General features: G+C 49.1%; 4 protein-coding genes across 4 annotated transcripts; 2 read left to right on the top strand and 2 right to left on the bottom strand.

The window, feature by feature from the left end:
* Positions 1–2,064: 2,064 nt before the first annotated feature.
* dus3 (tRNA dihydrouridine synthase DUS3) lies at positions 2,065–4,451 on the top strand (the record flags this gene model as incomplete). Its single annotated transcript, XM_022629855.1, has 3 exons — positions 2,065–2,240; positions 2,292–4,319; positions 4,370–4,451. 3 exons carry the CDS (start codon positions 2,065–2,067, stop codon positions 4,449–4,451), a joined length of 2,286 nt encoding a protein of 761 aa, XP_022490570.1.
* A 180-nt stretch (positions 4,452–4,631) lies between these two features.
* PENARI_c005G09778 (M24 family metallopeptidase) lies at positions 4,632–5,336 on the bottom strand (the record flags this gene model as incomplete). The annotated part of the gene is made up of 1 exon (XM_022629969.1): positions 4,632–5,336. The coding sequence occupies one exon, from the start codon at positions 5,334–5,336 to the stop codon at positions 4,632–4,634; it is 705 nt and encodes a 234-aa protein (XP_022490424.1).
* Positions 5,337–6,104: 768 nt separating this feature from the next.
* Positions 6,105–7,027, top strand: PENARI_c005G12341 (putative BAP31 domain protein; the record flags this gene model as incomplete). Its single annotated transcript, XM_022630082.1, has 4 exons — positions 6,105–6,125; positions 6,295–6,429; positions 6,486–6,589; positions 6,646–7,027. The coding sequence occupies 4 exons, from the start codon at positions 6,105–6,107 to the stop codon at positions 7,025–7,027; spliced, it is 642 nt and encodes a 213-aa protein (XP_022490535.1).
* Positions 7,028–7,523: 496 nt separating this feature from the next.
* On the bottom strand, positions 7,524–8,849 carry mdm12 (ERMES complex subunit MDM12; the record flags this gene model as incomplete). The annotated part of the gene is made up of 1 exon (XM_022630027.1): positions 7,524–8,849. The coding sequence occupies one exon, from the start codon at positions 8,847–8,849 to the stop codon at positions 7,524–7,526; it is 1,326 nt and encodes a 441-aa protein (XP_022490386.1).
* Between the last annotated feature and the right edge of the window lie 3,749 nt (positions 8,850–12,598).

The following is a 12,598-nucleotide window of genomic DNA, read 5'->3' as shown; positions in this document are numbered from 1 at the left end:
AGGGTTGCCCGCAATCGAGCTGATAACGGGGGTATGACGTCGTGTTACAATCGGCTCAGTGGCGAGTTACCGGGTCACTTTCGAATGTCAAGTAGGTCAAGCAGGATAGGCAAGTGAGGATGTAAAAGACAAGAGTTCAACTCAAGACGAAGGGGCTTCTTATGAGCACTTGGGCATGTCTGGGCGCTTAGATAAATGGAGGGCTGTGCTGCGCCGCGATTGCGCCACATTTGCGCCACATTTGCGCCACGCCACATTGTGGGGGTTCACTCTCTTCTATCCAACTCTTTGTACCCAATACTTGTACGTGGATTCGATGTCTATTCGATGGCCAAGTTTCAGATCTTGTCGGATCTGCATCTAGAGAATCCATCTGCCTACGATGTGTTCAAGATCTCCCCAACAGCACCCTATCTTGCTCTGTTGGGCGACATAGGAGTGGTCAAAGACGATGGTTTCTTTCCATTTGTTGAAACGCAATTACGCCAGTTCAAGATCGTCTTCTTTTTGTTGGGGAATCATGAGCCGTACTATTTGACTTGGGATAAAGCACGGCAGGAACTACAACAATTCTCCAACTCGGTCAGGCAACGCTCGAGGGCAGAAGCGATAGGAGAATTTGTGTTTCTGAACCAGACTCGATATGACCTCTCATCAGATGTAACTGTCCTTGGCTGCACACTTTTCTCGCGAATCGATGAAACCCAGAAGGAGCGGGTCAGCTTCGGTCTCAATGATTTCTACCACATAAACGACTGGACGGTGGAAGAACACACAGCTGCTCATGAAGCAGACCTGAGATGGCTTAATGAACAGATTTCCCAGATTGCTGCCAATGAGCCTCGGCGCAGGATTGTCGTCTTTACACACCATAGCCCAGTCACCCGGGATCCGCGAGCAGTTGATCCAAGGCATAAGAATAGTCCGTTGTCCTCGGGGTTTGCCACGGATTTATCCATGCAGGAATGTTGGACAAGTCCGCTGGTGCGATTATGGGCGTTTGGACATACACATTACAATGTTCACTTTGAAGACAATACTGGAAGAATGGTCGTGAGCAACCAGAGGGGGTATTATTTTTCTCAAGCACTGGCCTTTGATGATAGACTGGTAATTGCTATCTAATTCGTTTCGTACAAATACTTTGTCTGACTCTGTATCAAATTGGCAAACATAGTAGATGTGTGGTATAGAAACTTTATGTCCGAAATATATATTTGTGGGGGTGGGGGCGCGAAGGGCAAGGGCCGGAGTTTCCTCCAACAGCAAAGGAAAAAGAAAAAAGGTCGACCCGTTAAAAGAAACTACTAAGTGATAACACGACACACAGAATGCTTATACATCCTAGATTAATACTATATAGAATGCGCAAAGCTTGGTATGAGATATCGGTGATTAAACATATGCTTGTTAATGGTCGTTCTGAAATTAAGAGTGCTAGCAACTAAAATTTGATTGTATGATTACAGTGAACTAGATAGAAAACTTCCGGTATCATAATAGTAGTCTGCAGAGCAAAAAGTTAGACACATACAGCCATATGTAAAGGTGGGTGTAAAAATAAATTTAGTAGGTTAGCAAAAAGAAAGCAAAAAAAGAATGGACGGACGGTGGATCGAACACCGGACCTTCCGCATGCAAAGCGGATGTTATACCACTAAACTATGCGCCCAATTGTATGGTAATTGGATATGATCATGGATTATAAAGTGGGGCAAAATTTCGTAAGTTCCGAAAGCCGAAACTTTTTATGTACATCAGATATCCTAGCACAGACATCTCTGTTTCATACTTCAGGTAAGGGTATAATAATATACATTACCTTACTCATTTATAATATAAAACATGTAGACACTGGGGATGTATAGGCTGGAATACATGGCGTTGATGATATGTACCTTCGTCACAAGAGGCTGGGATTCAATCAGAGTCTACAGTTCCATGGTTGACATTAACCATGCTGAGTCATAACAAACAGTGCAAACAACCGGTGGGATGCAAAGTTTTGGTGGAGTACTTGCCTTGCTCTTGGTTTCAAGAATTTCTGATCGCCTGCTGGACCAAATGGAAGCCGAACCAGCCAGGATTAATTCCGTGCCTGACGTCGAGGCCCAGAAGCGTGACGCGAATGACAATTCCGCCGCTATGGAAGAGCCTCCGGCCAAGAAGGCACGATTGGAGAACCCCAACTCGGACAGGCAAGATATGCGCGATAGAGGGGTTGCGCCCATTAAAGCAGAGTATGTTTGTTTCACGTTTTAAACAACGGGATATTGACATTGCTATTCCAGGTATCGCATCGAAGTTGTGAGGCCCCAGCTGAAAGAACAGTCGAAAGACGAGATCGGTCCTGACGATGCTGCCGAAGCCACCCCTCGCGACGACCGTGATACCGATAAGATGTCCAAGAAGGAGAAGAAGAAGAAGTTCTCTGGTCAAAACACCAACCGAAGTTATGGAAAATCCCAAGACGAAAAGGGCCTTTGCGCTACGAGAATGACAGCCAATGAATTTTCGGCTGCCGAATGCAAGTTTGGCGACACTTGTCGATTTGAGCATGACTTGCGCCGTTACCTGAAGGAGCACAAGCGCGAGGATCTCACTACGTTCAAAGTCTGCCCTATCTACGAAGCGCAGGGAAGATGCTCCGCCGGCTGGAGATGTCGACTGGTTGGCTCTCACTCGACCGAGAGAGAAACCGAAGACGGGAGAAAGGAATTGATCTTACTGGAAGATGCAGAGCTTGTGGAGAAAGCTCGCCCTCGCGTGCCTGGTGCGACACCCGACGGAGTCGTCAACATCATTCCCACGGATGCCAGGGTCACCCTTACGAGAAAGAAGGAGAAAACCCCTCGCGCTGATGCTTATAACACATGGGTCAACAAGGTCTCCGCAGAGCTAGAAAAGACGCTCCACAAGCGAAACACTGTCCGAGAAAACGGAGAGCTTGTTGATCCAGCACAGGAGAATGAGAAGAAAGGGGATGACGTGAAGGAAAAGACCGTAGATGGGGGCGCGAAAGAGGAAGTGAAGGACAAAGTGGAGGAGAAAGCGGAGGAGAAAGCGGAGGAGAAAGCGGAGGAGAAGGAGGCACTGGAGGAGAACCGCGCTCAATTTACTGAACCTCCTTTCTTGCCTTCTGAGAAGAGACGCATTTACTTCGGCCCAGAGACACCAACGCTCGCACCTTTGACAACACAGGGTAACATGCCATTCCGAAGACTTTGTGAAGACCTAGGTGCGCAATTCACCTATTCGGAGATGGCCATGAGTATGCCTCTGATTCAGGGCGCAAAGTCTGAATGGACCCTTTTGAAGGCACACGAGTCAGAATTGGCACCACCAACAGTCATTCCTGGAGACAACATTGTCCAGGGCTATGATAACTCTAAGGATTCCAAGTTTGGTGCACAGATTGCGGCCAACAAGCCATGGCAAGCATACAAGGCCACAGAGGTGCTGTCAAAATTCACTCCCAACCTGCGCGTTATCGATTTGAACTGTGGATGCCCCATTGAGCTTGTGTTCCGTGACGGCGCTGGGTCTGCTCTGCTTGACCACGGCTCCAAGCTGGAGAAGATGATTCGCGGTATGAACACTGTGTCGCAGGAGATTCCAATTACCGTCAAGATCCGCACGGGAACTAAGGACAACCAGCCCAACGCTTTGAAGCTGGTTGAGCGTCTTGTCCTGGGTGGCTACGAGTCCAGTCTTTTGGACGTTGGCCCTCCAGGCGCCGCTGCTATCACTCTGCACGGACGGAGTAGACAGCAGCGCTACACCCGACAGGCGGATTGGGGATACATCTCTGAGACAGCAGCCCTTATCAAGCGCTTGAATGAAAAGAAGGACAGTCTCACTGACACCATCCGTGAACCGGATGCCCGTTTCATGCCTAACGGCGGAAAGACTTACTTCCTCGGCAACGGCGACTGCTACTCCCATGTCGACTACGACGATCACATCAACAATGCCGGCGTGGATAGTGTGATGGTGGCTCGTGGAGCTTTGATCAAACCTTGGGTTTTCGAGGAGATTCAGACTGGCCAGTACCTTGACAAGTCTGCGACTGAGCGTCTTGCTTATATTGAGCGCTTTGCCAAGTATGGTCTCCAGGCTTGGGGATCTGATGAGCATGGTGTTGGAACAACTCGTCGTTTCCTGCTTGAATGGTTGAGCTTTGCTTATCGCTATGTTCCAATCGGACTGCTGGAATACCTCCCTCCTAATATCCAGGATAGACCACCCGCTTGGCGCGGTCGTAATGAACTGGAAACCCTTATGGGCAGTGGGAACTACAAAGACTGGATTAAGATCACGTAAGGTCTTCTCGAAATACTTTCGGATTATTGGCTAACTCATATCACAGTGAAATGTTCCTGGGTCCTGCCCACAAGGACTTCAAGTTCGAACCTAAGCACAAATCTAACTCTTATGAGGCAGAGGGTTAAAGAGACCTATCCCTCACAATTGTCGACAATTGTACATATCACAAAATCATCACAGCTTTACCTGCATGTTTACAAGGCGTTGAATTAAATGCCGAAGAAAGTCTCGGTTAAAAATGCAGTTATGACAAATTACAATCAGTTGAAAGCTCTATGAATTTCGCTTCTTTATTAACCAGAAGCCTAATCAACTGTCAAGAGTTGCTCATAGAAACCCCCAAACCCGCGCTCTTTATCATGAAGATGAATCTCCAGAATCCAATGGCGCTTGAACCCATCACGACCAGACAACCCCATTGACTCCTTATTACGCTTGGTGATATAGAGCGACGTCCGATCCCGCGGAATCCGCTCATGAGGGAACGATCCAACCAGATGGCCGGCAATATCAGCACCGAAATCCCAGCCTTCCTGCTTGGCAATTTCGCAAGAAATGTCATACAACTCTTCTCCTGACATATCCGGGTTCTCGCGATACCGAGCCTTGACCGTGTTCCAGATCGGTTCCAGCGCATCGCGAAGTTTCTTCTTATAAGGATCATCTCCGAGGACAAAGGTACGCCCAAAGTCCGCCTCCCAAGCTTCAAAGACAGGCCCCAAGTCCACAACTAGTATGTCATCTGGCTGGATAACACGATCCGGTGGGTTCTCGGAGAACGGGCTGAGAGTGTTTGGTCCGCTGCGGATGACTCGTTTGTGCCAATGCGTCTTGATGCCATAGCGGTCGAGACCCAATTGGTAGATTTCCTCGTTCAATTTCTTTTCGGTGACGCCATGTCGGACTAGATCACGCTCGATCTCTTCGAAGAGTAGAACGGCTTTGTCTTGTGCATTTAGAAGCTGGGATGCTCGTTCGATTTCTTCGGTGGTAAGATTATTGCTTGCCATTGTATGAACGAACGTAGATAGCGAAGTATGACAAAATTGGAGCTGGTAATACAGTCGAGTGTAAGCACTTCGGGGGATTAGAACAATATACGGAGTACCCCTCGCGGATGTCATAGCCGAAATCTCCCCACTCAAGAGCAATCCCGGTGACTAACCGAATAAGCAGACATTGATTAGTGTAAGCCAAGTTGGAGAAGTTGGAGAAGAGAACTATAAGTGTATGCTATGGAGTAAGTCCATCTATGGATGTTGATATTCACCCGTGATATTTCACCCCGTTATCAGTCGGGTATCTAGATCTGGTATAAGGCAGAGTGTCAACGTACAGGACTAGGCCTTATACAGCGGGAAATGGTCCATATAAATACTACATGAACTAAGCTACATGAACTAAATATATCAATTGCAACTGACCCAACATGCAACTATATCTCCAAGCCCGTCAAAGCTTCGCCGGAATCCTTGATTGGTGACAACGTCACGTGTCCCATGACGTCTTCCTTCGAACCTGAAAATCTTCCCCCATAAGACCACCTCACTTCTCCAACAAACGCTCACCTCCCTCTGCAATTACTTCAAACCTCTCCAGGCAAAGGTTCTGTCTTGCTCGAGTTCTGTGTCTGTGCCTGTTCACCACCAGAACCACTACCTCTCGCTTTGTTTACTTTCACAAGCTATCTCCCAGCTCCCAACACCCAACACCCCGCCCCTTTTGATTAGACCGGAACATCAACTTCAAGTGTCGTTGTACTCCCAATACTCGACACAATGACACTCTATTACAGCCTTGTATGTCCGACTAGTTCGTTCCCAGCATTTCCCTTACTGTGCTGTCCAGCTTTTCAACCGAGGATCGCGGTAGCCTAGTTCCTGAAACTGCCCGCATAGCCCAAGATGTCAACAACACGTTGCTAGATGCGTTTTCGATGCGATTCCATGCTAATGTCTTTCCTTACAGGTTTTCCTCCTCTTGGTGTTCGAGATGGCGGTCTTCCTCGCCCTCGTCGTTCCTCTGCCGCACACCATCAAGCGGAAGCTCTTTGCCTTCGTCTCGGAGAGCCCGATTATCGCTAAGCTACAATATGGATTGAAGGTACAAAATTGCACCGAGCCTTTCTATTCACAATCAGACTGCTAACCGCGTTTTAGATTACATTCATCTTCATCCTTATTTTGTTCATTGACAGTGTCAACCGCGTGTACCGCGTGCAGCAGGAGCTGTCGGCTTTCACCAAGGATGGTCCCGCTGTCGGGTATGTAACCAAGTTCTCCGATTTTATGCCGCAGTCTAATCAAAAAGTGCTTACAGAGCTGCCCATCTCGGTACCGACCGCATGGAGGTCCAGGCCCGTAAATTCTACTCGCAACGCAACATGTACCTTTGCGGTTTTACCCTCTTCCTCTCCTTGATCCTCAACCGCACCTACACCATGATTCTCGAGGTCCTCCGCCTTGAGGACCGTGTCAGACTCCTCGAGGGCGACAAGAAAGCTGGCGGTAAGGACTCTGCCCGTATCGCCGAGGCTGGGTCCCTCGGCGAGATCGGCCGCCTGAAGGAGATCATCGAGGCCAAGGACCGCGACATCGCCACCCTCAAGAAGCAGTGCGAGGGCCTGACCCGCGAATATCACAGCCTGGGCGACAAGGTCTCCACCTCGAAGGGCGATGAGAACGAGAAGAAGGACCTGTAAACTGCTCCAAGTTGTGGGCCTACTCGGGTTATCTGCATTGTTTTGAACCCCGCCAGGCCCAGAATATCGTCCCTCAGCATTGAAAAGCTGCGGTCTGTGCCTGCCTCGCGTTTGCTTTGATTGAGGACCTCGTCCCTTACAATTGGAACCCTCCTGGCAACAAATAACTCACATTCTGGATTGAAAACTGTTCATTACTACCCTTTTCGGTGTATGGTCTGTGCTGCCAATGCAGTTGAAAGGGCTATTGCCCCCGCAGACCTTTCTAAGATTTCGAGGTCCATAGTGTTAACTCAGCAGGACTTATCATATTCAATTAAATCTATTAAATCTTTGCTTTTACCCTTTGCAACTTAATGGCCCCCTCTATCAATTGTATGGCATGGAGACCAACATACTCCAAATCCAATGGAAAAATAAGCGTCATTTCTAAAGATCATAGGGTATTCATAAATATACATATATGGCTCGGCGAGGCTTCAACAGCATATACCATTTAAACCAGGAACGTCCAGAAACTAGGATAAACCAGCTCCTCCTCGAAAATCCGGCGAACCTGCGCAAGCACAAATCGCTCCACCTTGCCAACATTCTTCAAGACCTGCTTACCATCCTCCTTGCGACCAATTTCACTTTCTACCCGAATCTCTTGCAGCAAGCCACCCTGCCTCTTCTGATCCTTTTCTTTTTGGTCAACCCCAGACCGCGGTCGCCCGTCATCACTGGGATTCTGGCTTCCCTGCGACTGTTCTGAGCCGAGAAGAGCATCAGCATCCTCTGCAGACAGGAAGCAGAAATGAACACGCTTGCGGATATATGCCACGACGGCAACGCCGTCAAACGTGATGCCCGTGACGTTCAACTTCAACGGTAGTCCCACGAAGCTAGGCATCGGGTAGTCGAGCAGAATCTCTGCGGTAAGGGACATGCGCACGTCGCCAGCATACTTGGCATGGCAGAGAATTTGGAAGTCCTCTGGGCGGCGCTCGCGCATGCGCGGAGGTATGGGGAAAGAACGGTCCCCTGAGGCTGGATCATCGGGATTCTCTATAGACAGCTGCGGTGCATCGGCGGGATCGCTGCTGTTAGGATTTGACCCGCCACTGCCTGCAGGGCCGTGTGAAGGATGCGAAGGGAGGGTATTTGCGGTTGAGGGTCGGGATGCGGAGTTGGTGGTGTCAAGATCTGCTTCTGCAAGACGTGACGCTGTGATAGGACGGGGTGCATGTGGCCGGTGTCCAGGGCCCATCCCTGAGTCTGACCAGCCACTCGCAAATGAGGTACCACCCGCCACCGCTGCAAGGGGGGTCTGGGTACCTGACAGACCGCCCAGGGACCTCATATGGTACCCGAGTGTTGAAGTACCGCCCGGGATTCCAGGCGTACCAGCGCGGGGCAAGAAATGCGGATTGAGGTGATCACCAAGAGGAGAACGAAGCGCAGACGGCTGGAATCCTTCACCAGGATAAGGATGGTGACTGAAATTGTGAGGGCTATGCGCAGCATTCATAGCCAATTCGTCCTCGTACGGAGATTCGTGAAGCTCGGGCCATTGCTCGGACATGAGCTCTTCGGAGGTAACAGAGGTATCGGCATCGTCATCGTCTTCTTCGTAGAAATCGGAGAATGGTTCACAGAAGTCTTTGATCTCGAGGTCTGGGCCAATGGTTCCGAAGTCAAAGGAGTGGACCTGGACCGAGCGAATAAAGCGTGGTAGGGTTACCTGCTGGAACTTGTCGTGCACGAATGACCGAATCCGCTCTGCCAGGGCTTCCCCATCCGGGCCAGAGGTGGCGGCTGCCCAGTCGACATTTATTGACATCACATGTGCACTGCAACAGCTGATGTTTGTAGAGGGGAGAAGTTGGAGGCGAGGAGTCCCGCGATAAGACCACGTGATTAGAATGATGACATCCTTATCGGTCAATGCGAACCACGGATGATCGCAACTCTAAAGGCAAGTAAGTTATCACTTGCACTTTTCTACATCGACGCCGAGTCAACAAGTCGCTCCTGTTTTAGTTTTTCAGTATGGCGTTTAGCCTGCACTCTGCGGCTGGATTTTCCATTTTCGGATCCCCCCGAAGCTATTGTTTAGTCTCAACTCTAGCGTCCGATGCAATGCCACAACGAATATTTGGGATCGTTTATTGAGATCAGTGTTTTGTGTCTATACAGTTTCACAATCTCTTGTTTGTTCATGTCGGTCAGATCAACAACACCGTGAGATTGAACCGCCCTCGCTTAAGCAAAGAGCTGTTATTTGAAATCGCCAAGAAACGGACTTCGATAGGATCTGCGCGCCGTGTGGAGTGAACTCCTGCCTAGCGGCCTGACCAAAAGATCTGGCTTGAAATCCTTCCACAAGTCTCAATATATTGCCGCTGACCAGCCAAAGTGCTGGTATAAACAGGATAACTCGACTTTCTGAGGCATGGACCACTCAACAGACGGATGGCATGAACCATAGACCCAGGAATCGTCAGAACGACTCACTACCTTGGTACCCCTTGATCCAAAGCCCAGATCAGCTGATACAACCCATATGCGGGTCTAATGCAACCGATGAGGTGCCTGCGCGCGGCTGGTAGCCTATCATCGACCCTAGGGACCACAATCGCGTCTATCTAACTGGCAATTATGTTTCACTGGGCTTAAATGGCTGTCAACGCCCCAATCCCCGAGCACGTTCACCAATGACTAGTGGTCTCCTTCGCCAGCCTTTCCTTTTGTGATTTGTGACTCAACAGGGATTTGGGTGCATCACCATCGTGGTCTAAGAGAAGACAGAGAGCCTCGTGCTCTTTCCCCTTTGATGGTATAATTAGCGGTGACTAATCTGTGAGAGGTCTCAATTCAGTCATATTGTACGCTATTCACACCACAGGGGTATGCAAATATACCAAACCTAGCCAACACAATTCTCGCCATTGCATGTACTGGTACGTACGTCCGACTTCGATCGACAGTCAACCAACGCCCCACTGGACTTCCAGAATGCCCTATTACCGAGCTCGACTTTGGGGAAAGCCACCAAGTGAAGTCCGCCTTGTAGCCGCCGGCTCCAAGTAAGATTTCCCGTCCTCCCGGATTAGCGTATGTTCTCGCAGAGATTTTCTCCCTCCTTGCGATAAACCTTCTTTGCTCGAGTGTTGGTTCCATGAACATGTGGTATGCAGAAGACCTCCTTCTAGATTAATCCTTTTGAACTAGGATAGTTTCTATCGTGTTGGCCGAAGAACCGAATCCCATTAGTTGGATTGATTGAACAAGACTAGTAAACCTTGCGACAAAGGAATTTGTGCATATTATGTAGGAACCATGTACATACGAGAGTGGCGATACTAGACAAGTAATGTGGCTTGATAGCAATAGCAAAGCGTGTTATCTCCCACATAACGATGTGTTAATTGTTAAAAACATAATACCTCGCCTTGTTCGCACGGGAAGTTACTAAAGAAAGATGGGCTCAAACTCGAAAATCAAAGCCAAATACAAGACCGCCCAGAACCCGGAATGCCCGATGATGCAAGGTAATGAGAAAAAGTGACTCAGAATAGAAGAGTGTAATAATGCAGCAGGAAGACCCTTAACAGAGCGGGGCAGTCAAGAACGAGAACATACGCGAGCGCATGGCAATCAAACTCGTGGTGAATAGCCACCTAACGTTGGGGTATCGTGTTCGGTGCCTGTGGTCTCCCATTAGCCGAACCCTATACAAGCGAGGTAATCTAGACCAAGTGAAGGCCGCTGACCTTCGAGGTAAACTTATGTATGCTGGGAGCACTTAAAGCCAGGTCGGTGACGGTCCTGCTCTTTCACACCAGGACAAGTGGGTGTGCCTTTCTTAGCACAAGGGACGACGCCACCTTCCTGCTTTTTACAACCGCAGTCGTAGTGGAAGATGTAGATCGAGCACATTTTGAAATTTGAGAGGACGAAGAACACTGAGGACAAAGATTGAAGACTGAGTTTAGATAGATCGTGATCTCGGATTGATCGATGTGATAGAAAACAAGAAAGGACCGGCGACCACCTTTATAACCGTCTGTGACTCCATCAAGAGAAGCACGATAGCTGCGCCGCTCACTATATGGTAGGCACCACCACTAGAAGATCAGGTCCTTCCACCTGTTGCCTAAGCGCTGTAACTCATTAGGATTTACTCACCCAGATACGCTGTATGCACGAAACGACTCTGTGATCACCTTTCGCGCAGTCAAATAAAGGGCAACTGAGGGCACGACCAAAGGTAGACATGCGCCATTGTGAGTACATCAGCATTTACCAACAGAAGACAGTGTTGGCCGCAGGGGGATCATTAGAGGGTAGCGGCATCCCCGGGAAGACATGCCGATGAACTGGGTTCGACGCCATGAGCAGGGGTTGGTCAGGGTGAGCACTTGATCGATCCCGAAAATCAGTAGCAGCAACGGGTCTTTGACATCATAATCAGGCACCACAGGCATTTAAGGGGCTCATCCTATGCACCATATGAGCACCAACAATAGCCCCACTTCGAATGGGTCCTCTTAGGGCCTGCGCCGCGGCATTTAGAGGCAGGGCGTGACTCTTGCAATTAAAGATCACAGTGAGTATCTGTCACAGTAATTCCGTAGTGGATGGATGCGACATCTCGCAGGCGGCGTTGGAGGTTGAGATGTAGCTGAGTCCCGGATGACCGTTTTGACATTTCAAACACTGAATATGTCAGTACTGAAAAGAATTAGGAACACCCTGTTCGGCCTCAGAGCCAAACAAATATTGGCTTCCATCGAAAACGTCAGAACCAATAAGTGGCGTTCGCATCACCACAGGATGAGACTGTGTTTGATTGAATAACTCGGGAACCAACACCGCTTCAACAGGCCAAATCCTCGCATCGAGGCTCTACAGCCTAAAATGGAAAGACATGTTTTTGTCGACATACGTCTCGATTCGAGTATGTAGACGAATAAGGCTCACAATCATGGCGCAGTTGGTGATAGTCGCAAGTAGTAAACTAGAAAATGCGTTGTGATGAGGCTTTTCCCTGTTTCTAGCCAAAAGGTTAAGCGATCAGGAAAGCAGATCGAGACATAAGCCAAGAAAAAAGCCCTTGAACTGGTATAGTGTCAGCGATATTAGCTGTGTGTGATATTGCCGGCGGTTTTGTCCGATTTAGCGCGATCGTGCGTCTGCGGGGCCCAGGGCGAGGGAATTCAATGAGGGCCTATCAAATTGTTCTAGGGCGAAAATGACTGGTGGAAAGGAAGCTCTTCAATTGCACAGTAGCGCTCTAGGGTAAGGCTTCTTGTTTTGCTCAGCCCAGGAGATCAACTCCGTGCGAGTAGACGCCCGAGGCTACGGGCGGCAAGGCAAAAAACACTGGTCGAGACCGGCCGCTGATCACTGAGCAGAGTAGTTTGGCGCTGTTGGAATGTACAAATGACAAATGGAAATGGAATTGAAGAAATGAATAATTGAAGAAGTTATACACAGCCGCATGTGTGGTACGACACGTGATGGTTCCAGAGATGCGATTCTTTAAATTCAACCTCAAAAAGCTCTCCATGTCCGATCCCCGACTAC

The sequence above is a fragment of the Penicillium arizonense genome (assembly GCF_001773325.1).
Source record: "Penicillium arizonense strain CBS 141311 chromosome Unknown PENARI_contig005, whole genome shotgun sequence".
Classification (NCBI taxonomy): domain Eukaryota; kingdom Fungi; phylum Ascomycota; class Eurotiomycetes; order Eurotiales; family Aspergillaceae; genus Penicillium; species Penicillium arizonense.
Note: the sequence above shows the minus strand (reverse complement) of the source record. Positions and strands in the feature narration are given on the sequence as shown.